General features: G+C 43.4%; 3 protein-coding genes across 4 annotated transcripts in view; all 3 read left to right on the forward strand.

Moving 5' to 3' along the window:
• The first annotated feature begins 682 nt into the window (after positions 1-682).
• Positions 683-10304, forward strand: LOC308123422 (uncharacterized protein). The gene is made up of 22 exons (XM_080485914.1): positions 683-798; positions 890-1081; positions 1206-1301; positions 1409-1553; positions 1677-2257; positions 2349-2540; positions 2665-2760; positions 2868-3012; positions 3136-3572; positions 3664-3855; positions 3980-4075; positions 4183-4327; positions 4451-5010; positions 5102-5293; positions 5418-5513; positions 5621-5765; positions 5889-6082; positions 6174-6365; positions 6490-6585; positions 6693-6837; positions 6958-7122; positions 7231-10304. Exons 1-22 carry the CDS (start codon positions 688-690, stop codon positions 7272-7274), a joined length of 4257 nt encoding a protein of 1418 aa, XP_080342040.1. The 5' UTR covers positions 683-687; the 3' UTR covers positions 7275-10304.
• Positions 10305-11664: 1360 nt separating this feature from the next.
• LOC308123428 (uncharacterized protein) lies at positions 11665-17082 on the forward strand. Its single transcript, XM_080485929.1, has 7 exons — positions 11665-11805; positions 13942-15077; positions 15169-15360; positions 15485-15580; positions 15689-15833; positions 15953-16117; positions 16228-17082. Exons 2-7 carry the CDS (start codon positions 13944-13946, stop codon positions 16269-16271), a joined length of 1776 nt encoding a protein of 591 aa, XP_080342055.1. The 5' UTR covers positions 11665-11805; positions 13942-13943; the 3' UTR covers positions 16272-17082.
• A 6428-nt stretch (positions 17083-23510) lies between these two features.
• arhgef40 (Rho guanine nucleotide exchange factor (GEF) 40) overlaps positions 23511-23980 on the forward strand; it is a 52558-nt gene continuing 52088 nt past the window's right edge. For both annotated transcript variants that reach the window (XM_080485912.1, XM_080485913.1), the window contains exon 1: positions 23511-23804. In XM_080485912.1, the coding sequence (XP_080342038.1) occupies positions 23802-23804 (3 nt within the window). In that variant the 5' untranslated portion in view covers positions 23511-23801. The remainder of the gene's footprint in view (positions 23805-23980) is intronic.

Raw genomic sequence — 23980 nt, forward strand, 5'->3', positions numbered from 1 at the left:
GCTGCAGGACAAATCTCCATCAAAGCCACCAGCATTTACATTTAATTCCAAGATTTGAAGACTCACCATCTCCCATGTGGTCTTTTGCAGCTGGATGTGAACAATGTGAGGGGAAGAATCAATGGAAGAACACTCCAGTGCACCTTTTCGGCCAGAATCCCATCGTCTGCTATGACCAGTATGACAACAACAACAAGCTTCTCAACCTCGATCATTACTGGGTCTTTCAATGCCTGTAAGTTAAAATGAAATAGTTTTTCATTGGTTTGTCACAGGAGGGATCACAGAGAATACATGAATGGTTTGAAATGTGCTTGAAACAGTCTTGTGATCTTTTCTACCTTGTTTGATTTCACAGCTTCTGGGGATCTGGGAGCCCCGATGGCCAGAGTCACAACTAATGTTGTAAACCTTGCTAATGCGAGCGCAACTGTGACATCAGGGAACATGACTGCTGGGAACATGACAGCGGGGAACATGACAGCAGGAGGCAACATAACAGCAGGGAACATGACAGCAGGAGGCAACATGACAGCGGGGAACATGACAGCAGGGAACATGACAGCAGGGAACATGACAGCAGGAGGGAACATGACAGCGGGGAACATGACAGCAGGGGGCAACATGACAGCAGGGGGGAACATGACAGCAGGGAACATGACAGCTGGGAACATGACAGCTGGGAACATGACAGCAGGGGGGAACATGACAACAGGAGGGAACATGACAACAGGAGGGAACAACACAACCCCCACAATGGCACCATTTGTAGCCAACACCACAGTGGAAAATCTAACAGTGAGAGATAAAAAAACCCACAAACAGTTCAGAGTACTATAGTAAAGTTACTTCACTATAATCAAAGTATCCCATACTCTCTTTCTTGTAGGCGGCTCCCTCAAGGTCTGGTTGTGGATCCAGCCGACTCTGTGCGTCTGAACCCAGCGACTGCGACCCGTCCACACCAGGATCATGTTTCTTTGTTTCTGCCAATCAGCAGAATGGTCAAGACTTTGAATTTGAGCTTTCAGGAGAGTCAGACGGCTTCCTCGGTACCGTGCTGTCACTCGACACTATGCTGGTATGTCAAGTTATTTCTTCTAGTCTTGGCCAAGAAATGACCATGAGCCAAACCTCACATATAGTTCACTTAAAAGTTGAAATTAAATCATAGAGGAATTGTCGTTTCTGGTTTTGCACTACAGGGAGGCAACGACACAGCCTACATCTGCGCAAACAACAACGGTGCGGTTCAGTTCTTCAGCGCTTTGTTAAACAATGACATGTTGACTAGAACACCGGTGAGTTCTGATGACCTGCTGCAGGACAAATCTCCATCAAAGCCACCAGCATTTACATTTAATTCCAAGATTTGAAGACTCACCATCTCCCATGTGGTCTTTTGCAGCTGGATGTGAACAATGTGAGGGGAAGAATCAATGGAAGAACAATCCAGTGCACCTTTTCGGCCAGAATCCCATCGTCTGCTATGACCAGTATGACAACAACAACAAGCTTCTCAACCTCGATCATTACTGGGTCTTTCAATGCCTGTAAGTTAAAATGAAATAGTTTTTCATTGGTTTGTCACAGGAGCGATCACAGAGAATACATGAATGGTTTGAAATGTGCTTGAAACATTCTTGTGATCTTTTCTACCTTGTTTGATTTCACAGCTTCTGGGGATCTGGGAGCCCCGATGGCCAGAGTCACAACTAATGTTGTAAACCTTGCTAATGCGAGCGCAACTGTGACATCAGGGAACATGACTGCTGGGAACATGACAGCGGGGAACATGACTGCTGGGAACATGACAGCAGGAGGCAACATGACATCAGGGAACATGACTGCTGGGAACATGACAGCGGGGAACATGACTGCTGGGAACATGACAGCAGGAGGCAACATGACATCAGGGAACATGACTGCTGGGAACATGACAGCGGGGAACATGACTGCTGGGAACATGACAGCAGGAGGCAACATGACAGCAGGGAACATGACAGCAGGAGGCAACATGACAGCGGGGAACATGACAGCAGGAGGGAACATGACAGCAGGGGGCAACATGACAGCAGGGGGCAACATGACAGCTGGGAACATGACAGCAGGGAACATGACAGCTGGGAACATGACAGCTGGGAACATGACAGCAGGGGGGAACATGACAACAGGAGGGAACATGACAACAGGAGGGAACAACACAACCCCCACAATGGCACCATTTGTAGCCAACACCACAGTGGAAAATCTAACAGTGAGAGATAAAAAAACCCACAAACAGTTCAGAATACTATAGTAAAGTTACTTCACTATAATCAAAGTATCCCATACTCTCTTTCTTGTAGGCGGCTCCCTCAACGTCTGGTTGTGGATCCAGCCGACTCTGTGCGTCTGAACCCAGCGACTGCGACCCGTCCACACCAGGATCATGTTTCTTTGTTTCTGCCAATCAGCAGAATGGTCAAGACTTTGAATTTGAGCTTTCAGGAGAGTCAGACGGCTTCCTCGGTACCGTGCTGTCACTCGACACTATGCTGGTATGTCAAGTTATTTCTTCTAGTCTTGGCCAAGAAATGACCATGAGCCAAACCTCACATATAGTTCACTTAAAAGTTGAAATTAAATCATAGAAGAATTGTTGTTTCTGGTTTTGCACTACAGGGAGGCAACGACACAGCCTACATCTGCGCAAACAACAACGGTGCGGTTCAGTTCTTCAGCGCTTTGTTGAACAATGACATGTTGACTAGAACACCGGTGAGTTCTGATGACCTGCTGCAGGACAAATCTCCATCAAAGCCACCAGCATTTACATTTAATTCCAAGATTTGAAGACTCACCATCTCCCATGTGGTCTTTTGCAGCTGGATGTGAACAATGTGAGGGGAAGAATCAATGGAAGAACAATCCAGTGCACCTTTTCGGCCAGAATCCCATCGTCTGCTATGACCAGTATGACAACAACAACAAGCTTCTCAACCTCGATCATTACTGGGTCTTTCAATGCCTGTAAGTTAAAATGAAATAGTTTTTCATTGGTTTGTCACAGGAGCGATCACAGAGAATACATGAATGGTTTGAAATGTGCTTGAAACATTCTTGTGATCTTTTCTACCTTGTTTGATTTCACAGCTTCTGGGGATCTGGGAGCCCCGATGGCCAGAGTCACAACTAATGTTGTAAACCTTGCTAATGCGAGCGCAACTGTGACATCAGGGAACATGACTGCTGGGAACATGACAGCGGGGAACATGACTGCTGGGAACATGACAGCAGGAGGCAACATGACATCAGGGAACATGACTGCTGGGAACATGACTGCTGGGAACATGACAGCAGGAGGCAACATGACATCAGGGAACATGACAGCGGGGAACATGACTGCTGGGAACATGACAGCAGGAGGCAACATGACAGCAGGGGGCAACATGACAGCTGGGAACATGACAGCAGGAGGGAACATGACAGCAGGAGGCAACATGACAGCAGGGAACATGACAGCAGGAGGCAACAACACAACCCCCACGATGGCACCATTTGTAGCCAACACCACAGTGGAAAATCTTACAGTGAGTGATAAAAAACCCTACAAACAATTCAGAATACAATAGTAAAGTTACTTCACTATAATCAAAGTATCCCATACTCTCTTTCTTGTAGGCGGCTCCCTCAAGGTCTGGTTGTGGATCCAGCCGACTCTGTGCGTCTGAACCCAGCGACTGCGACCCGTCCACACCAGGATCATGTTTCTTTGTTTCTGCCAATCAGCAGAATGGTCAAGACTTTGAATTTGAGCTTTCAGGAGAGTCAGACGGCTTCCTCGGTACCGTGCTGTCACTCGACACTATGCTGGTATGTCAAGTTATTTCTTCTAGTCTTGGCCAAGAAATGACCATGAGCCAAACCTCACATATAGTTCACTTAAAAGTTGAAATTAAATCATAGAGGAATTGTCATTTCTGGTTTTGCACTACAGGGAGGCAACGACACAGCCTACATCTGCGCAAACAACAACGGTGCGGTTCAGTTCTTCAGCACTTTGTTAAACAATGACATGTTGACTAGAACACCGGTGAGTTCTGATGACCTGCTGCAAGACAAATCTCACCCAAAGCCACCAGCATTTACATTTAATTCCAAGATTTGAAGACTCACCATCTCCCATGTGGTCTTTTGCAGCTGGATGTGAACAATGTGAGGGGAAGAATCAATGGAAGAACACTCCAGTGCACCTTTTCGGCCAGAATCCCATCGTCTGCTATGACCAGTATGACAACAACAACAAGCTTCTCAACCTCGATCATTACTGGGTCTTTCAATGCCTGTAAGTTAAAATGAAATAGTTTTTCATTGGTTTGTCACAGGAGGGATCACAGAGAATACATGAATGGTTTGAAATGTGCTTGAAACAGTCTTGTGATCTTTTCTACCTTGTTTGATTTCACAGCTTCTGGGGATCTGGGAGCCCCGATGGCCAGAGTCACAACTAATGTTGTAAACCTTGCTAATGCGAGCGCAACTGTGACATCAGGGAACATGACTGCTGGGAACATGACTGCTGGGAACATGACTGCTGGGAACATGACAGCAGGAGGCAACATGACAGCAGGGAACATGACAGCAGGAGGCAATATGACAGCGGGGAACTTGACAGCGGGGAACTTGACAGCAGGAGGGAACATGACAGCAGGAGGCAACATGACAGCAGGAGGCAACATGACAGCAGGGGGCAACATGACAGCAGGGGGGAACATGACAGCAGGGAACATGACAGCTGGGAACATGACAGCTGGGAACATGACAGCAGGAGGCAACATGACAGCAGGGGGGAACATGACAGCAGGGAACATGACAGCTGGGAACATGACAGCTGGGAACATGACAGCAGGAGGCAACATGACAGCAGGAGGCAACATGACAGCAGGGGGGAACATGACAACAGGAGGGAACAACACAACCCCCACGATGGCACCATTTGTAGCCAACACCACAGTGGAAAATCTAACAGTGAGAGATAAAAAACCCCACAAACAGTTCAGAGTACTATAGTAAAGTTACTTCACTATAATCAAAGTATCCCATACTCTCTTTCTTGTAGGCGGCTCCCTCAAGGTCTGGTTGTGGATCCAGCCGACTCTGTGCGTCTGAACCCAGCGACTGCGACCCGTCCACACCAGGATCATGTTTCTTTGTTTCTGCCAATCAGCAGAATGGTCAAGACTTTGAATTTGAGCTTTCAGGAGAGTCAGACGGCTTCCTCGGTACCGTGCTGTCACTCGACACTATGCTGGTATGTCAAGTTATTTCTTCTAGTCTTGGCCAAGAAATGACCATGAGCCAAACCTCACATATAGTTCACTTAAAAGTTGAAATTAAATCATAGAGGAATTGTCGTTTCTGGTTTTGCACTACAGGGAGGCAACGACACAGCCTACATCTGCGCAAACAACAACGGTGCGGTTCAGTTCTTCAGCGCTTTGTTAAACAATGACATGTTGACTAGAACACCGGTGAGTTCTGATGACCTGCTGCAGGACAAATCTCCATCAAAGCCACCAGCATTTACATTTAATTCCAAGATTTGAAGACTCACCATCTCCCATGTGGTCTTTTGCAGCTGGATGTGAACAATGTGAGGGGAAGAATCAATGGAAGAACAATCCAGTGCACCTTTTCGGCCAGAATCCCATCGTCTGCTATGACCAGTATGACAACAACAACAAGCTTCTCAACCTCGATCATTACTGGGTCTTTCAATGCCTGTAAGTTAAAATGAAATAGTTTTTCATTGCTACCTCACAGGAGCGATCACAGAGAATACATGAATGGTTTGAAATGTGCTTGAAACATTCCTATGATCTTTTCTACCTTGTTTGATTTCACAGCTTCTGGGGATCTGGGAGCCCCGATGGCCAGAGTCACAACTAATGTTGCAAACCTTGCTGATGCGAACACAACTGTGACATCAGGGAACATGACATCAGGGAACATGACAGCGGGGAACATGACAACAGGAGGGAACAACACAACCCCCACAATGGCACCATTTGTAGCCAACACCACAGTGGAAAATCTTACAGTGAGTGATAAAAAACCCCACAAACAATTCAGAATACAATAGTAAAGTTACTTCACTATAATCAAAGTATCCCATACTCTCTTTCTTGTAGGCGGCTCCCTCAAGGTCTGGTTGTGGATCCAGCCGACTCTGTGCGTCTGAACCCAGCGACTGCGACCCGTCCACACCAGGATCATGTTTCTTTGTTTCTGCCAATCAGCAGAATGGTCAAGACTTTGAATTTGAGCTTTCAGGAGAGTCAGACGGCTTCCTTGGTACCGTGCTGTCACTCGACACTATGCTGGTATGTCAAGTTATTTCTCCTAGTCTTGGCCAAGAAATGACCATGAACCCAACCTCACATATAGTTCACTTAAAAGTTGAAATTAAATCATAGAGGAATTGTCATTTCTGGTTTTGCACTACAGGGAGGCAACGACACAGCCTACATCTGCGCAAACAACAACGGTGCGGTTCAGTTCTTCGGCGCTTTGTTAAACAATGACATGTTGACTAGAACACCGGTGAGTTCTGATGACCTGCTGCAGGACAAATCTCCATCAAAGCTACCAGAATTTACATTTAATTCCAAGATTTGAAGACTCACCATCTCCCATGTGGTCTTTTGCAGCTGGACGTGAACAATGTGAGGGGAAGAATCAATGGAAGAACAATCCAGTGCACCTTTTCGGCCAGAATCCCATCATCTATAACAACCAGAATGACAAGAACAACAAGCTTCTCAACCTCGATCATTACTGGGTCTTTCAATGCCTGTAAGTTAAAAAGTAGTTTTTCATTGGTTTGTCACAGGAGCGATCACAGATAATACATGAATGGTTTGAGATGTACTTGAAACGTTCTTGTGAGCTTTTCTACCTTGTTTGATTTCACAGCTTCTGGGGATCTGGGAGCCCCAACGGCCAGAGTCACAACCAATATTGTAAACCTTGCTAATGCAAATGCAACTGTGACCAACATGGTTAACAACTCTACCAATACCACCGCCTCCCCAGCAACCACTGCTCATGGAGTTACTGTCCACTATTCACTCATGCAATGTAAGCATTAGACACAAGATTACTTTACCAGTTGTATGAAAAAATGGCCTCACGTTGGAAAATGTTAAGTGTGCGATTTCTCATATTCTGCTCTTTCTTCCCTTTTAGCTCTGCTCATCACTTTGGTTGTCGTGGGTTTGGCCATGCTCTGAGGAGAATGAAAGCCGTCATGCATCATGGACAAATAATAACCTTATTTCTACACATGTCCAACTGAATTCAAACTCCCACAAATTGAAAAAGAGGTTTACTTTACCAGTATGAGCACGATTGGTAGGATTAATGTTGAATTGAGATGCCAACACAGTGAATGATGTACTGCTGAATAATGAAGTGAGACATTTTTTGTGTGTGCACTATATCTGCTATCTTGTCTTTTCAGACAAACTGTTCACGCTGTTCCTTGTAATGTTGTCTCGAAAAGTCAGACATGAATTTTAACATTATATCTTATTGTAGTATTTTTTTGTTGTGTATTTTGTTACTTTGCTGTGACTCTACAATGAAGCCATCACTGGCTAATATTTATGAAGTGTGTAGTTGTGCAAGAATAAATGCAGAAGGACAGGGACACATAAAGTGCTCCATATGAAACCAAATATTACTAAAGCTCATTTTTGCACACAGCATTCTGAAACAATGAAGATTTTGTTACTTTAAAAAAAAAAAAATTAAGTTATTAAACAAAGTCAATTTTGTGCTGCGACTATATTGTCTGATCATATGTATTGCGATTTTAACATGCCAATCCTGTACCAAGCATTTAGAATTTTTTGTGTGTGCAATTTTGGGGTCATAGGTGTTACAGCACACATATTACTGTCATGTCTGTGTCCTGTTTTATTTTCAATCCTCACACTCTTATTTCAACCTCCTTGACTTCCCCTATTCATGTCTAATGATTGTTCCCTGCCTTGATGTGTTTCATCAGCCTGAGTGTCTTCACCTGGTGAAAGCAGTGGTTCTTGGGCTTGAGTTCTGCGTCTTGTTCTACTGTGTTCTTTCCTGTGTTGAGGGTACTTGTCACGATTCACACTCAGAGACTCAGGTGCGGACCGAGACACGGTACAAGGCGTTCTCTCAAGAGTACTTCAATAAATAAAAGGTTTCAAGGGACTCAACTCAAAAAACAAGATAGCTTAGCTGTTACAAGAAGATAAGTAAGAAGACGGAGAACAAAAAGAGGGGAAGGGGTGACTGAAGTACTGAGCAAACACTAACAAACTAAGAAACTGCCAAACTAATCAAATACTCCAAGATGGGAAAAAATCGGAACCAAAGTACAACACAGAAACTATACCACTCCTAAGGTAATGCTCAAAAGTAACTATTCAGGCCCACAGGGAATTGAAAAACACTGGCACGAGGTAGAGCCAGAGGTGGCGGTCATGACAGTACGCTCCCCTCTATGTGCACCTCCAGGTGCACCAGTAAAACGTTCTGGACATCGTCTTCTCAGGTCCCGGATCAGCTTTGGGCCCAGAATTTGGCGACGGGGAACCCAACTGCGTTCTTCAGGACCATATCCCTCCTAATCCACCACAAACTGAAGTCCACGTCCCCGTTGGCACACATCCAATAGGTGTCTTACTGTGTAAGCTGGTGCATCATCCACCATCCTGGGTGGTGGAGGGGGACAGACAGGAGGGACCAGAGTGCTCTCTATAACAGGTTTGATTTGGGATACATGGAAGATCGGATGGATCTTCATGGAAGCAGAAAGTTTGAGCCGCACAGAACTGGAGTTGACGGTCCTCTGCACCGCAAATGGTCCCACAAAACGTGGTGCTAGCTTCCTGGATTCCACCTTCAGAGGAAGATCTTTTGCTCAGAGCCAAGCCTTTTGACCTGGCGTATACACTGGCGCGGGAGTGCGTCTGCGATTAGCCTGCTGTTCCATCCTCTGAGTAGACCGGATCAGAGATGCCCTAGCCCTCTTCCAAGTCGTCTCACATCTTCTGATGAAGGCCTGAATAGATGGAACCGCAATCTCCTCTTCCTGAGATGGAAAAAATGGTGGCTGGTACCCCAGGGTGCACTGGAAGGGCGACAAGCCAGAGGAATAGTTAGTCAATGAGTTGTGTGCATATTCTACCCATGGAAGCTGAGAACTCCAGGCTTTGGGATTTTCTGCTGTGACACATCTCAGCATGGTTTCCAGGGACTGGTTCTGTCTGACCATTCGACTGTGGATGAAACCCAGATGTCAGACTGACGGTGGCACCCAGAGCCTTGCAGAAAAGCCTCCACACTTCTGACGTGAACTGAGGTCCTCGGTCCGACACTATGTCCACAGGTATTCCATGGATCCTGAAAACCTGAGAGACCAATATCTCAGCAGTCTTCTTAGCAGAGGGAAGTTTAGGTTGGGCAATAAAATGTGCAGTCTTAGAGAAACGATCAACCACATTTAAGATTGTAGTATTAACGTCGGATGGAGGCTGGGCTTGTTCGAGGGCTTTTGACGAGCACAGACAGGGCAGGCTGCGACGAACTCCCGAGTGTCGTTCGCCATGATGTCCCACCAGAACCTCTGCCTTAGGACACCCCGGGTACGGGCAGCTGCAGGATGGCAGGTCAAGCGAGATGAGTGAGCCCATTGGAGAAGCTGAAAGGGGGAACAGATTTAGGGACAAAGAGGGTCTTGGGTGGACCAGTACCTGGATTGTCCGACTGGTCAGGCGCACTCTGTACGAGGTTCTCGATTTCCCATGTCAGAGTGGCTACTAGGCAGGTCTTGGGCAGGATGGTCTCAGGTTCTCTGGAAGGCTCTTCCTTGGAGTGCAGGCGGGACAGGGCCTTAGGCTTCACATTCCTAGATCCAGGGCAATAGGGGAGTGTGAACTTGAACCGACCAAAAAATAGTGCCCAGCGAGCCTGTCTGGAATTCAGCCTCCTGGTGGAGCAAACATACTCAAGGTTCTTGTGGTCGGTCCAAACCACAAACGGTTGTTCAGCCCCTTCCAACTAATGTCGCCACTCCTCGAGGGCCATCTTCACTGCAAGCAACTCATGGTTCCCGACATCATAGTAGGAGCTTGATTTCTGTGTCTTGCTGCCACTTTGTCTGTATTTTTCCCTCTGTTCACTGTTCATGTGATCCTGTTTCTTTGACTTCCTCGGGTTCATGTGTTTCCGAGTGTTCCCTGATCTTTAATAAAAGCAGTGTTTGTCTTGACACCTGCTCTGTCTGGCTTTTTTGAGTCCCTCCTCCATTAGTGACGTTTGGGAAAATTACATTACACGAGGGAAAAAACATATAAGCACCAAGAGAACATGCAAACACCACAGAGAAAGGACCCCAAACCTGAAGCCTGACTGAAGATTCAATGTGAGGAAGATTGCCATCGAATAAACTAGTGGTTCCCAATCTTTTTTTTTCCCCAACAGGATGTTCACATTCAACACGACCGCATCCTTGCAACACTTGAAAACTTTTGAATAGTAAATTTTTTAAATATTTTGAAATGGCTGATGCGCCTTTAATGTAATTGCTTAAAATGTGCAGCTTTGTGACTTAAATAAATTAAATGCTGACTCGTGTATTTCTGAGACATTGAAAACCACTGTGTGCCCTGCACGTGAACATATCTGAACAGTTAGTTCAGGGCAAAAAATGTCTCAAGCAAAAAATGGATAAACCCTCCGACCACTCAGCATCAGCAATCAGCTGAAGAAATCATAGAGTCAAACACACTGAAACAGATTAAGTAATACCTTAAGCTTCCTTTGTGTTTGAGAACTCTTAATAACTTTGAAATATATTTTCAGGGTTTCTCTAAAGTTTGACGTCCTGCCTATTTATGTCCAAAGCTAAATGTTTTTCCACTCCTGTTCTGACTGTCAAACCTGTATGCTTCTCAAAATGGCAATTTTTAAAAATACTTTCATTGTGCCATCTTGGGTATAATTAAGAGAGAGTTGGTTTTGTAAAAGCTACACTCGCTCATAATGTCTTTGATTTTATGTGTTGTCTCTCTAAACAATACGTGGCTTGTTCAGGACTGAGGGAAAATCACCTGGACCACATTAACGCTACACATGTACCTGCCATTTTATTAAACGATAGAAATATTTTTTTGTGTTTAATGCAATATTTAGAAAGAATTTATCCACCTGATGACAGGGTGTCCACATTTAAATGACCAGAAAATACTAAATTAGTCAATTTATCACAAATAAATCCATTTGCTAATCATTGGGGGCAAACTAGGAGCAAATCTAAATTTCTCGAAACCCTTCATGATGTCAACTTCTAAAAAAACAGAGAACAACAACAACTCCTTTAGTTGACCGTGCTGCATTCCTTCCGTTTCCTAGTCTCTTTCATGCAGATCACGCAACTTGAATGGCATTGTCAAGGAAGTAGAGTATTAGGCAGCGAAACTCTCTGATTACATGTGCGATGACTTGTCAAGATGCATGCATGGTTTCCATTGCACACACCCTAAATCCTGTCTGCCCACCCCATCCTGTGGAACCATCATCAGTGAGGTGTGGCTTGACTCTGATCCCTTGAAGCTTCCCTCCCTCTGTTTAAATAGTGACACTGAGTGAACAGGTACCACAGCTTCACCTGGGGTAAAACTACGCACACAACCACAAGGAGGGAACTACACATCCTCTTTTCCGTCTGGATTTCAACCAATTAAATTTTTGGATCAAAGACGAAACTATCAATAGGTAAGTTTTTATTATTTAAAATGATTGGGTTGCATGTAGTATTTCTTTTTTAAATGACTTTTTATATGAAGGTGATCATATGCCTGATCCAACTGGAATTCAAAGCAATCCTATGCTTATTACTAGGGATGTCCCGATCACACTTTGTTGCCCCCGATACCGATCAGATTTTTCAGAAATGAGTACCGGTTGATATCGATACTTTCCCGATCCGATACTTACATTGCTATTGCAAATATACTCAATAGTCTATTTTTGGAGCAACTAAGATGTCTGAAGCTAAAAGCACTATTGGCAGAAGCTTTGTTTAGCTAGAAATTATTGTTAAACTCACTTATTGAATCAAAATTCTTTTCAGAATGACTTAAGAACTTATTTAAACTTTATTCAGTCATAACAACAAAAAAAACCCAATTACACTCTGCAGTCTTGTATCTCTTATTTATGATAACTTAAACAACTTCACCTGGATTTTGTGGCAAATAAAAATAAATTTTAAATGAAACCCAGTGAATCAGTTTGACTAACATTTAAACTATAAAAAACTACAACATAAACGGTATTCAGTAAAACCAATCAGAAGAACCCAATTCTTCCCCCCTCCTCGCCCCACCGCGGTCCGCAATGTCACCTAATAACCACAACAATCACGGGGTGATTACGTCGTCTTATTTCCACGGGTGATCGTCTTTGCTGAGCGTATTCCGCCGCATGTTTATTTTTTAGATGTCTTATCAAATTAGTTGTGTTAAATGAAGCTCTGGTGTTCCCACCTCTCGGGACTGTGGTGAAGCAAATAGTACAACTGGCCGCTGGACTAGTTTTGTTGTCAACATTAAAATACCTCCAGACTACTGACATTTTATCCACTCAATGGCTTTAGGCTGCTAATGGCAGTTTACGGCAGGTCGCAAACGGGGCTTGCTTTACAGCAGCTGACGTGAAAAAAATGTATTTTTATTTTTTTAGATCGGCGGGGTGATCGGCTGGATTTGCCGATTCCCGATCAGTCACAAATCACCAATATCGGCCCCGATCCGATACCTACCGATCTGATCGGGACATCCCTAATTATTATAATTATAATTATATTTATAATTTTTCCTTGTTGTTGCTTTTCACGGCACATTATTATTATTATTATTATTATTATTATTATTCACAAGGTGCCGTGAAAAGCAACATCAGGGAAAAATATTATATGACCTTACAGAATTCCTCAAAATACTGATAAGAACTTGTGATTCTATGCAATACAGAAAACATTTCTTTCTTTCTTTCTTTCTTTCTTTATTTCTTTCTTTCTTTCTTTCTTTCTTTCTTTCTTTCTTTCCTTCTTTCTTTCTTTCTTTTCATTTTGTAAAAAAAATGCGATTACAAAATATCCTAGAAGATGAACTTAGGACCAACTGTTTTGTGCTAATGCCAAAAATCGAAATTAATACAAACATTTTCTCACATCAACCAATCTATTATTAATTCACAATAGTGTTTTAAATTGTTTATTTGTATCTTTTACATTGTTGTTTTTAATAATGCTGCATTTGATGAGATGAAAGTATCAAATATTAATGACACAATAAAGTAAAAACACATACACAGTGGACATATTTGAGTTGCTCTAAATTCCATGTGGAATGGAAACAATATGTAAAAAGTGTTTATGACAGTAGGACAAACACTGATAAAAACTGGAATACAAATATTGTCCATATCAAAGCAGAATGAACAGAGATGGAAGGTTTGAAAAAAAGTTGTTTGTTCACAACTGAGCAGACTGCGAGGCAGAGTATTCCTGCATTTTAACATACAGTACACCAGGCCAGACTGAAGCTAAGGACAGAGGAATAAGATAAAAAATATGATTGAATTCAGGAGCTTGCCGTCCTCTCCAATGGTACTACAGAGGCCCATCAAAGGATTACAATCAAGACCTGGAGGATTTATGTTCATTTGAAAGTTTGATAACTTAAACCCTTCCCTCTAGAACCCGAGTAACTCACTTGTGAATGACTTATTACCATGAAATCATGTTGGATACTGGACATCAGTCATTTCTTTCCTCATTACAAATTGTTTTCTATCACTACACAGCTACTTACAGCTTAATTAACTCCATGATTTCAATCTCTCTAGACATGGATAGCAGACTGGTCCTTGCGGTCCTGTTGGCAATGCTGTCCTGGGGGTTCCTGGGTACCTACGGTCAAAACAGCACATCAACCGGAGCACAGAACATCACCAACACCACTTCAGGGAACATGACATCAGGGAACATGACAGCAGGAGGGAACATGACAGCAGGGAACATGACAGCAGGAGGGAACATGACAGCAGGGGACATGACAGCAGGAGGCAACATGACAGCAGGAGGACACATGACAGCAGGGAACATGACAGCAGGAGGGAACATGACAGCAGGAGGCAACATGACAGCAGGAGGACACATGACAGCAGGAGGGAACATGACAACAGGAGGCAACATGACAGCAGGGAACATGACAGCAGGAGGCAACATGACAGCAGGAGGCAACATGACAGCAGGAGGACACATGACAGCAGGAGGGAACATGACAACAGGAGGCAACATGACAGCAGGAGGACACATGACAGCAGGGAACATGACAGCAGGAGGCAACATGACAGCAGGAGGACACATGACAGCAGGAGGGAACATGACAGCAGGGAACATGACAACAGGAGGCAACATGACAGCAGGAGGCAACATGACAACAGGAGGGAACATGACAGCAGGGAACATGACAACAGGGAACATGACAACAGGAGGGAACATGACAGCAGGAGGCAACATGACAGCAGGAGGCAACATGACAACAGGAGGCAACATGACAGCAGGAGGCAACATGACAGCAGGAGGGAACATGACAGCAGGAGGCAACATGACAGCAGGAGGGAACATGACAGCAGGGAACATGACAACAGGAGGCAACATGACAACAGGAGGCCACATGACAACAGGAGGCCACATGACAACAGGAGGCCACATGACAACAGGAGGCCACATGACAGCAGGAGGCCACATGACAACAGGAGGCCACATGACAACAGGAGGCCACATGACAACAGGAGGCCACATGACATCAGGAGGCCACATGACAGCAGGTGGGAACATGACAACAGGAGGGAACATGACAGCAGGTGGGAACATGACAACAGGAGGCAACATGACAGCAGGGAACATGACAACAGGAGGGAACACAACCCCCACAATGGCACCATTTGTAGCCAACACCACAGTGGAAAATCTTACAGTGAGTGATAAAAAACCCTACAAACAATTCAGAATACAATAGTAAAGTTACTTCACTATAATCAAAGTATCCCATACTCTCTTTCTTGTAGGCGGCTCCCTCAAGGTCTGGTTGTGGATCCAGCCGACTCTGTGCGTCTGAACCCAGCGACTGCGACCCGTCCACACCAGGATCATGTTTCTTTGTTTCTGCCAATCAGCAGAATGGTCAAGACTTTGAATTTGAGCTTTCAGGAGAGTCAGACGGCTTCCTCGGTACCGTGCTGTCACTCGACACGATGCTGGTATGTCAAGTTATTTCTTCTAGTCTTGGCCAAGAAATGACCATGAACCCAACCTCACATATAGTTCACTTAAAAGTTGAAATTAAATCATAGAGGAATTGTCATTTCTGCTTTTGCACTACAGGGAGGCAACGACACAGCCTACATCTGCGCAAACAACAACGGTTCGGTTCGGTTCTTCAGCGCTTTGTTAAACAATGGCATGTTGACTAGAACACCGGTGAGTTCTGATGACCTGCTGCAAGACAAATCTCACTCAAAGCCACCAGCATTTACATTTAATTCCAAGATTTGAAGACTCACCATCTCCCATGTGGTCTTTTTGTAGCTGGATGTGAACAATGTGAGGGGAAGAATCAATGGAAGAACAATCCAGTGCACCTTTTCGGCCAGAATCCCATCATCTATAACAACCAGAATGACAAGAACAACAAGCTTCTCAACCTCGATCATTACTGGGTCTTTCAATCCCTGTAAGTTAAAATGAAATAGTTTTTCATTGGTACCTTGAGCGATCACAGATAATACATGAATGGTTTGAAATGTGCTTGAAACGTTCTTGTGATCTTTTCTACCTTGTTTGATTTCACAGCTTCTGGGGATCTGGGAGCCCCGACGGCCAGAGTCACAACCAATATTGTAAACCTTGCTAATGCGGGCGCAACTGTGACCAACACGGGTAACAACTCTACCAATACCACCGCCTCCCCAGCAAACACTGCTCATGGAGTTACTGTCCACTATTCACTCATGCAATGTAAGCATTAGACACAAGATTACTTTTCACCAGTTGTATGAAAAAATGGCCTCACGTTGGAAAATGTTAAGTGTGCGATGTCTCATGTTCTCCTCTTTCCTCCCTTTTAGCTCTGCTCATCACTTTGGTTGTCGTGGGTTTGGCCATGCTCTGAGGAGAATGAAAGCCGTCATGCATCATAGACAAATAATAACCTTCTTATTTCTACACATGTCCAACTGAATTCAAACTCCCGCAAATCGTAAAAGAGGTTTACTTTACCAGTATGAGCACGATTGGTAGGATTAATGTTGAATCAACTCAGCTGAGGAGATATTGTGGAAAGACCTACATTTTACAGGTTTTTTGGCTGCTGTTAAAATAAAAGGCCAAAAATCACCAAAATGGCCAACTGACATGCCGACACAATTTCTGTACGTGATTTTTAACAGCATCTACATGCCAAAACTTGAACCTTTTCTATAATCTTTCATATCATTTCGTAAATATCAGCAGTCAATGGTGTACTGCTGAAAAATGAAGTCAGGCATTTTCTTTTTTTGGTGCAATATATCTAATATTTGCCTCTTAATTTAATGTCTTTGTCACTTACACAAGACAAGCAAAGAAACAGCTTTCCCTATTCATGCTGTTCCCTGTAAGACATGCATTTTAACTTTATAATCTTTATTGTGTATTTTGTTTTTGTTTTTGTTGTTACTTCGCTTTGACCCTACAATGAAGCCATCACTGGCTGATGTTCTTAAATGTGTAGTTGTGCAAGAGTAAATGGACAGGGGTACATAGAGATGCTTCACATAAACCAAATATTAATAAAGCTAATTTTGCACACAGCATTCTGAAACAATGAAGATTTTACTCCATATTTTTTTTTAAATAAAGTTATTCAACAAAGTGTCCTTTTTGTGCGGTGAATATATTGTCTCAAAATATTTACTGTGTTGCTAAGATGCTTATCTCATACCAAGCATTTTGTATTTTCCTTTTTTTCCCCTGGCTTTTTGCAAAGATGGGGTCATTGGGAGTTGAAGCATTTTTCAAATATAGTACACTTTATAGTACACCTTAAACAGTTAGGTCAAGGCAAAAGATGTCAAGAACAACAAATTATGTAATATATTCCACACTTTAGCAGTAAGTGCTCTGCAACAGAATTTCACAACAAATATTTAACAGTTGAAAAAGAGTTGCAGTTTGTTTACAGTACATTTAGTGTGTGGGAAAGTTGGCATCCATCCATCCATCCATCCATCCATCCATTCATCCATCCATCCATCCATCCATCCATCCATCCATCCATCAGTATAGAGAGCAATGAAGCCCCGACATATTTGTCCCCTGCAACTTCCTCCAGCTCTCCAGGGGGATCCACTCTCAGACCAAGTCATAGATGTCATTTCTCCAATGAGTCCCGGGCTGACAATTGGACGTGCCTGGTGAACCTTTATTGGACGGCGACCAGGAGGCATCCTCATCAGTTAACTGAACCACCTCAACTGGCTCCTCTCAATGTGCAGGAGGAACGGCTCGACTTTGAGTCTCCCTCGATGGCTGAGCTCCTCACTCTATCACGAAGAGTGACGCCCGCCACCCTGTGGAGAAAACTCATTTCTGCTGCGTGTATCTGCAATCTCATTTGATCCCATTCAGTCGTGACCGAAAGAACGAGATCGACTGGTAAATAGAGAGCTTTGATTCACAGCTCAGCCCCGTCTTCACCACCACAGTCTGGTACAGTGACTGCATCACTGCAGCCGCCTGCCTGAAACTGTGGCTGAGCTCGCGGTCCCTCCTCGTATAACTGGTGAATAAGACCTTGAGATACTTGTACTCCTCCACCTGGGTAAGGTACTCCTCCTCTTCCTGGAGAGGGCATGCCATCCTTTTTCAAGAGAGGACTATGAACTCAGATTTGGCGCTGCTGATCCGCATCGCATTCTCTTCACACTCAGCAGTAATCTTCCAGTAAACGCTGGATCATTCATAAGCATTATCCGAGAGATGCCATCCTCGGGCCGCCCCCCACATGATGCCTTCATTTCCTTGGCTGTCCATGACAGTCACAAACAAAAGAGGTGACAAGATACAACCTTCGAGTCCAGAACCCACCTTGAAAAACTCCAACTTGATGAACACAGTTCTCACACCAGAAATACAAAGACCGGATAGTTTGCAGTCACAGGAGCAGCTCCAGTACTCCATACTCCTTAATCACCTCCCACAAGACATCTCAGGGGACACAGTCGTAGGCCTATTCCAAGTCCACAAAAGACATGTAGACTGGACTGGAGAACAGCCATGCTCCCTCGATAAACTGTCAGAGGGTGAAAAGCTGGTTCTTGGTCCACGGCCAGGATGGAATCCGCACGGTTCATCCTGTATCTGAGCTTCCACTATCGGTCGGACTCTCCTTTCCAGTACTCCTCCATAGACTTCCCCGTAGACTTCCCTGTTCCCAGGGAAGCTAAGAAGTGTGATACCCCGATAACTGCCACACACTCTTCAGTCCCCCTTTTTGAAATTAGGGACCACCACTCCAGTCGGCCAGTCTGAAAGGACAGTACCTGAAGCTCATGGGACACCGTCGAGGCGTGGCAACCAGGACAGCCCCACGGGGGCTATGGAATGATTGGTAGAGTGGTCGTCTTTCGATTACAAGGTTGCAGGTTTGATTTTAGAGACTTTAGAGAAAAAAAGGGAGAAGTTTATAAGTTGAAGAGTTAAATTTTATTTTTTTTTATCGGGTTGAGTGTAAAAGGGAATATTTGCATCTCTGACATGGCCTTTGCATAGTTATTGTGGATTAACATTAAACTGGAGTTATTCTATTGTAAAATCTCAGGTTCAAACAATATTTTCATTCTGTTAAGAGGAGTTTGGTTCACGGTTCATCATTACACTTTATTTTCCCCACTCAGTTTGGTTGAAAACCTTTTCAGTCACAAATTTTTGGGGAAAACTGAAATGCTGTTGCAAACCACCTAAAGCAATATCTATTTATTTATTTATTTATTTATTTATTTATTTATTTGTTTATTTATTTATTTATTTATTTATTTATTTATTTATTTGTACCCTCACCAGGAAAAAAAAAAACTGCAAAAAAGTCTGCCGACAAACAAAATACCAGATTAACATGAGTTTGTACATTAAATCTAATACGAAAGACGTGAATCAGCATGGAGGAAAAATGACTTTAATCGATAGATGGCATGACGTTACGTAAAAACAAACACAACTTCTAACTAAAAACTGCCTGCATTCTTTGACACAATCCATCCATCTATCTTCTAAACCACCTGAGGCTTGTGCTGGACGAGATCACAGCTGACAGTAAAATGGAAGCATGTATAAACACACCCTAACGGTTAAGAGGTGTGGGATAACTGGTTCTGCTTGTCCTGTGGCTCTGTCATTTATTTCTTCACTCTGTAAACTAAACCACCCTTCCCTCCCAATTCTCTTTCTCTGAAATATCACATTCACACCTCAGCCAATTTAAATTCACCAGTCCGTTTCAAACTTGTGCTTTTGAACTGGGAAACGTCATGGTGCAAATATGCAAAACTCCAGGGGAAACTCACACGGGAATAATTTCAAGTGAATACGCAAAACTTTTGGTATGTTTTGTGTGTCAGTTTGCACGAAAGCAATGCTTGGAGCCACTGAAAACCGAAACCTTTTTGAAAACGCTGTGGCTCCATTGCCGTGCTACGGTGCATGCACACCCATGGTAAATAGTGCTTCTGCACATAGCACAGAGTACACTGTAGATGGACAATAAGAACAATGTTTGCCTCTAGAGTGTCTTGACTCCCAGTCCATATTCTCCTGGGACTTGGTACTTTGACAGTCATCTGTGATAACAATCCAACTTCATTATCTGTCCGTACCAATATCTGTGTACTCCCATTGTTAATGTTTATAGCGTATTGTTCTCTGCACGCATGTGTGAGTGGCTTTGTTACGAAAACCAACTCGGGCCCGTGTACATCTGCCGTTAACGTGCGTCGGCTGATCAGATCACATGTGGCGTGCCCTGACTGTTTACATTTGTGGGCATCGTGCATTTCGGGTTAACCACTTGAGGTCGGATTGTATCACTACCCTATGTTACTTCCGCTAAATGGCCCGGATGTGATATGAGTCATGCTGCTTGCGCTGGACGGTATCCCAGCCCGTGCCGCTTTAAGGCACGGACGTCCATGTTCTTTCCCATAGTTTCTTTGGAGGGTTGGAGAGTTTTAATGACTGTATAACTCAGACCGGAGCATTCTCTTAAAAGAAAACACGACACGTACACTGAAGCTTTACTGAAACGAAAACACAAAATCGATGTGTTTTAACGTTTTAACGTTTTAACAATGTCATGCCAACGGGGCTCCACACAGACTCAATGCCCCGACTGACTCCACCCACAAATATTGTCACTGCATTGCATGTTTGAACGCATCTTAACAGTTCGGCGTGAACCTGCTGTGGAGTCTGCAGGTCCTGCTTGTCCTTCTGGCCCGGTGGCTTTTGTCGGCGTTGAGTCACGCTGTACTTAAACTAAACCCCGACATCATCTGGTTTCTCTTGTTCTCACATGTGATGTAAGGTTTTCATAACGACTCTATTAAACACATCAAGGTAAAAATAGATAATGGGGGTCAGTATAGCAGTATAGCGTCATAGTGGTTAATAGAGAGAACGTCAGGTCTGCTTGCTGTGTGTCGTTTGCATATTCTTCTTGAGAATTATTCCACCTGCTGCTGCACTTTAGGTGAATTTAAATTGTGTGTGTGGTGGAAAGTACTTCGGCACCTTGACCCCCACCAACTCCCTGGAGCAGTGCAATGTGGCAGCCCACAGCTCCTATAGACAGTATGTATACTCAAGGTTAACTATGAGTAAGATGGGTTATATGCAGAAAGTATAACTCTTCCCAAGTGGATTAATAAAGTATGCCTTCTTTCATCTGACTACATTTTGGGGCTATTTGAACAATTCTCCAGTGACTCTTCAAAGAACGTATCAAGTTTCATGCAAACACGATAAATGACATTGTAAAGTCACCAAACAACTTGAAATCCATGTTTTTTTTTACTGTGGGAGGAAACCGGCACACACACTGGCTGAACTTACCGCAGTCCAGACTCGATCCCATCACTCCTCACTGTGAGACAGGACTGCTGACCACTACTCCACCATGCACACATTCATTTGTAACCTCCTACTTTTAATTCTCTAATTTTAGATACTCTTGGTACAGTTTCAAGCACTGACACATAGCACACAGAGTTTTATCCACTCACATCCACAGGGTTGAATGATGTTCCACATCACACACTAGATGGCGGTGTCTGACTGCAGCAGCAGAGGACCCAAAGTGTCCAGTTTACTACAGTGGTATGAACACAAACGTTCCAGGATACATTTAGCTGTGGCCTACCAGTGTGGCACCATGTTTGGAGAAATAAAGCCATAAAAACAAAACAAAAACAAAACAAAACAGTGTGAGTCATCCCAACAGGAGCCGGAAAACCTGCTGCTTCATCCAGATTATATTTCCAAATACCTTATGTTTGGGTAAAGTAAAGCCCAGAATAACATGGTGGCACACCTCCACACTTATTAAACAAACTGGAGAGCTCATGAATGGATATTGCATCCGAGTAGAGCGAGGTGATCAAATTACATTTAATTACCTTTAATTAACTTTATAGTCAGTGCTGCATGACAAACCATGAAAACGTACAATCCCACAAATGATGAGATGTATATTCCAAGTTTAAATCATACCCACCTGTGTGCACACTTTAGTTCGGGGACCATTAAAGTGTACAAATGTTTAGTTTCTTTTTAAGAGCCCTAATTGTGTGCACGGTTGGAAAGGTAAAACAAAAGATTGTTGTGTATAACAGCATGTTTTCATGACTGTGTTGTCGTAAGAATAGAATGAACCGTCTTTAGAAAATATCAGAAGTAGTTGTTATGACTCTCTTTGATACTGAAGTGAATAGTGTAACCAAAGGTGAACACACACATTAAAAAACAACAACAAAAAAACACACTTGAAAGTTATTTAAGCCAATTTTAAGTTTCAGGATGTGAACTATAATCGTCATACGTCATGTATTTATTCATACGTTTGTTGGAAAGTGTAAATATGAACAAAAGCATGAATATTTCACCAATTCTTAGTAGGAATGCTTTCACCGGCTTTACAACTATACACAGTACATCGGTGGTCAAATTGCAAGACTAAAGTTTATTCAAACTGCCGCTTATCTTCGTTGACAAGAGTGTGTCGTACCGATTACATGTGGTAGATGTTGTGAAAGGAAAGCCTTGTCTGAAAGATCTGCGGAAGCCACAGGTTGACTGTAAACAATGGCTCGCACTGTAGTGATGATAAAACGTGTGGCGAAGACCTGTGGTGATGACGTTAATTTGATTGAGGAGAATGACAGAAGCATGGCGGTAAAAGGATTCTCTCTGGATTTGGTAAACTAAAGCTGCTGGTAGCCTCTAGTACGTAATCACACTTTACCAGGTAAAAAGATGATATGTACTATTACTAAATACTGTATTTATATTCCTCTTTTGTTTGTAATCACTGCTTGCAGGATCTCTGACAGTGGAAGTTTGTGGTCTGATTCTGCAGAAAGTCTCCACCTCACAGTTTGATTCTGCAGGATTCTTCTTGTTAAAAGAGTTTTTCCTTTCCACCGCCTCCTCTGCTTGCTCATGTGGAATTGTTGTTGTTTTTTTCTCTCTGTAGAGTGACTGTGTTGTATTTGTTGCTAAAGAAATAATATTGAATTTGAATTTTATTGTAATTTGCATATGTTGGCTTTGTTGGAATATTTATTTAGACATTATAAAACATGCATTATTTTCAATCCATTTATATTTACTTCTTAATTTTTTTAATTGAGTGACATTTACCCACCATCACCACCAATAGAGTCTCTGGATCCGCCCCTGAACTGAGTACAATTGAAGCAATGTTAAGAGTAGTTTAGTTTTCAGTCCTCGCTCTCTCTCTCTCTCTCTCTCTCTCTCTCTCTCTCTCTCTCTCTCTCTCTCTCTCTGCTTAGATCTTATAATCCCTCCTCTTGGAATAAACCACGCGTAATTTAGCCAGAAACTCAAACAAATAAAACATTAGAGGTTTTTTTCCCCCCACTTTTTATTTACTTATTTATTTTATTTTTTTGCAGTTCCTTTTTGGGTGGGGTAACGGTTTTTCATTGTCTATTCATTTAAGATGCTCTGAATGGAGGAAAAAAACGGAAAGTTTGAGTGCGTTCCGAGGGGGAACTGTAGTGCTCTTGTTAGGTGAGAGGGGGAGGAGAGAGAGAGAGAGAGAGAGAGAGAGAGAGAGAGAGAGAGAGAGAGAGAGAGAGAGAGAGAGAGAGATTCCCATGCTGGGAAAACGCACAGGAGAGAGAGAGAGAGAGAGAGAGAGAGAGAGAGAGAGAGAGAGAGAGGAGGGAGGGGAGGAAGAAGAAGAGGGGATCGCAGTGTTTTCGCAGTTTTCTCTGAAAAACTTCCACCAAACACTGGACTCGGGGACAGAAATCAGATCACAGAAGACGATGGAGGCTGTCTGATGAGAAGTTTCGCAGGGATTTGCGCTCAGGAAGCGACGCCAGCAGAGCAGCCGAGGACTATGTAGGAATTCCTCACCGAAGTCATGGTAAGTCCCCGCTCTTCATGGGAATTTTCTCCACAAATGTAGCTTTTATTACCGTGAAGGCGGGGGTTGGGGTAGTTTGCAGTAAATATAAACTGCTATAAGCGTGCTTGTTTGCTGACTTTTGAATTCTATTAAAGAAGTTGTTTTATGGATCACTTTTACGCACATTTTCTCCG

Source organism: Lipophrys pholis (genome assembly GCF_963383615.2).
Source record: "Lipophrys pholis genome assembly, chromosome: 18".
Taxonomy (NCBI): Eukaryota; Metazoa; Chordata; class Actinopteri; order Blenniiformes; family Blenniidae; genus Lipophrys; species Lipophrys pholis.

What these genes read in the sequence shown, in the direction of transcription:
- LOC308123422 (XM_080485914.1), top strand. Translation starts at nt 688, where the DNA reads ATGACAGCAGGGGGGAACATGACAACAGGAGGGAACATGACAACAGGA. An exon ending in TACTGGGTCTTTCAATGCCT is followed by an intron (nt 1,554 to 1,676) that starts GTAAGTTAAAAT and finishes TTGATTTCACAG; the next exon opens with CTTCTGGGGATCTGGGAGCC. An exon ending in ACATGTTGACTAGAACACCG is followed by an intron (nt 6,586 to 6,692) that starts GTGAGTTCTGAT and finishes GGTCTTTTGCAG; the next exon opens with CTGGACGTGAACAATGTGAG.
- LOC308123428 (XM_080485929.1), top strand. Translation starts at nt 13,944, where the DNA reads ATGGATAGCAGACTGGTCCTTGCGGTCCTGTTGGCAATGCTGTCCTGG. An exon ending in GCATGTTGACTAGAACACCG is followed by an intron (nt 15,581 to 15,688) that starts GTGAGTTCTGAT and finishes GTCTTTTTGTAG; the next exon opens with CTGGATGTGAACAATGTGAG. An exon ending in CCACTATTCACTCATGCAAT is followed by an intron (nt 16,118 to 16,227) that starts GTAAGCATTAGA and finishes CCTCCCTTTTAG; the next exon opens with CTCTGCTCATCACTTTGGTT.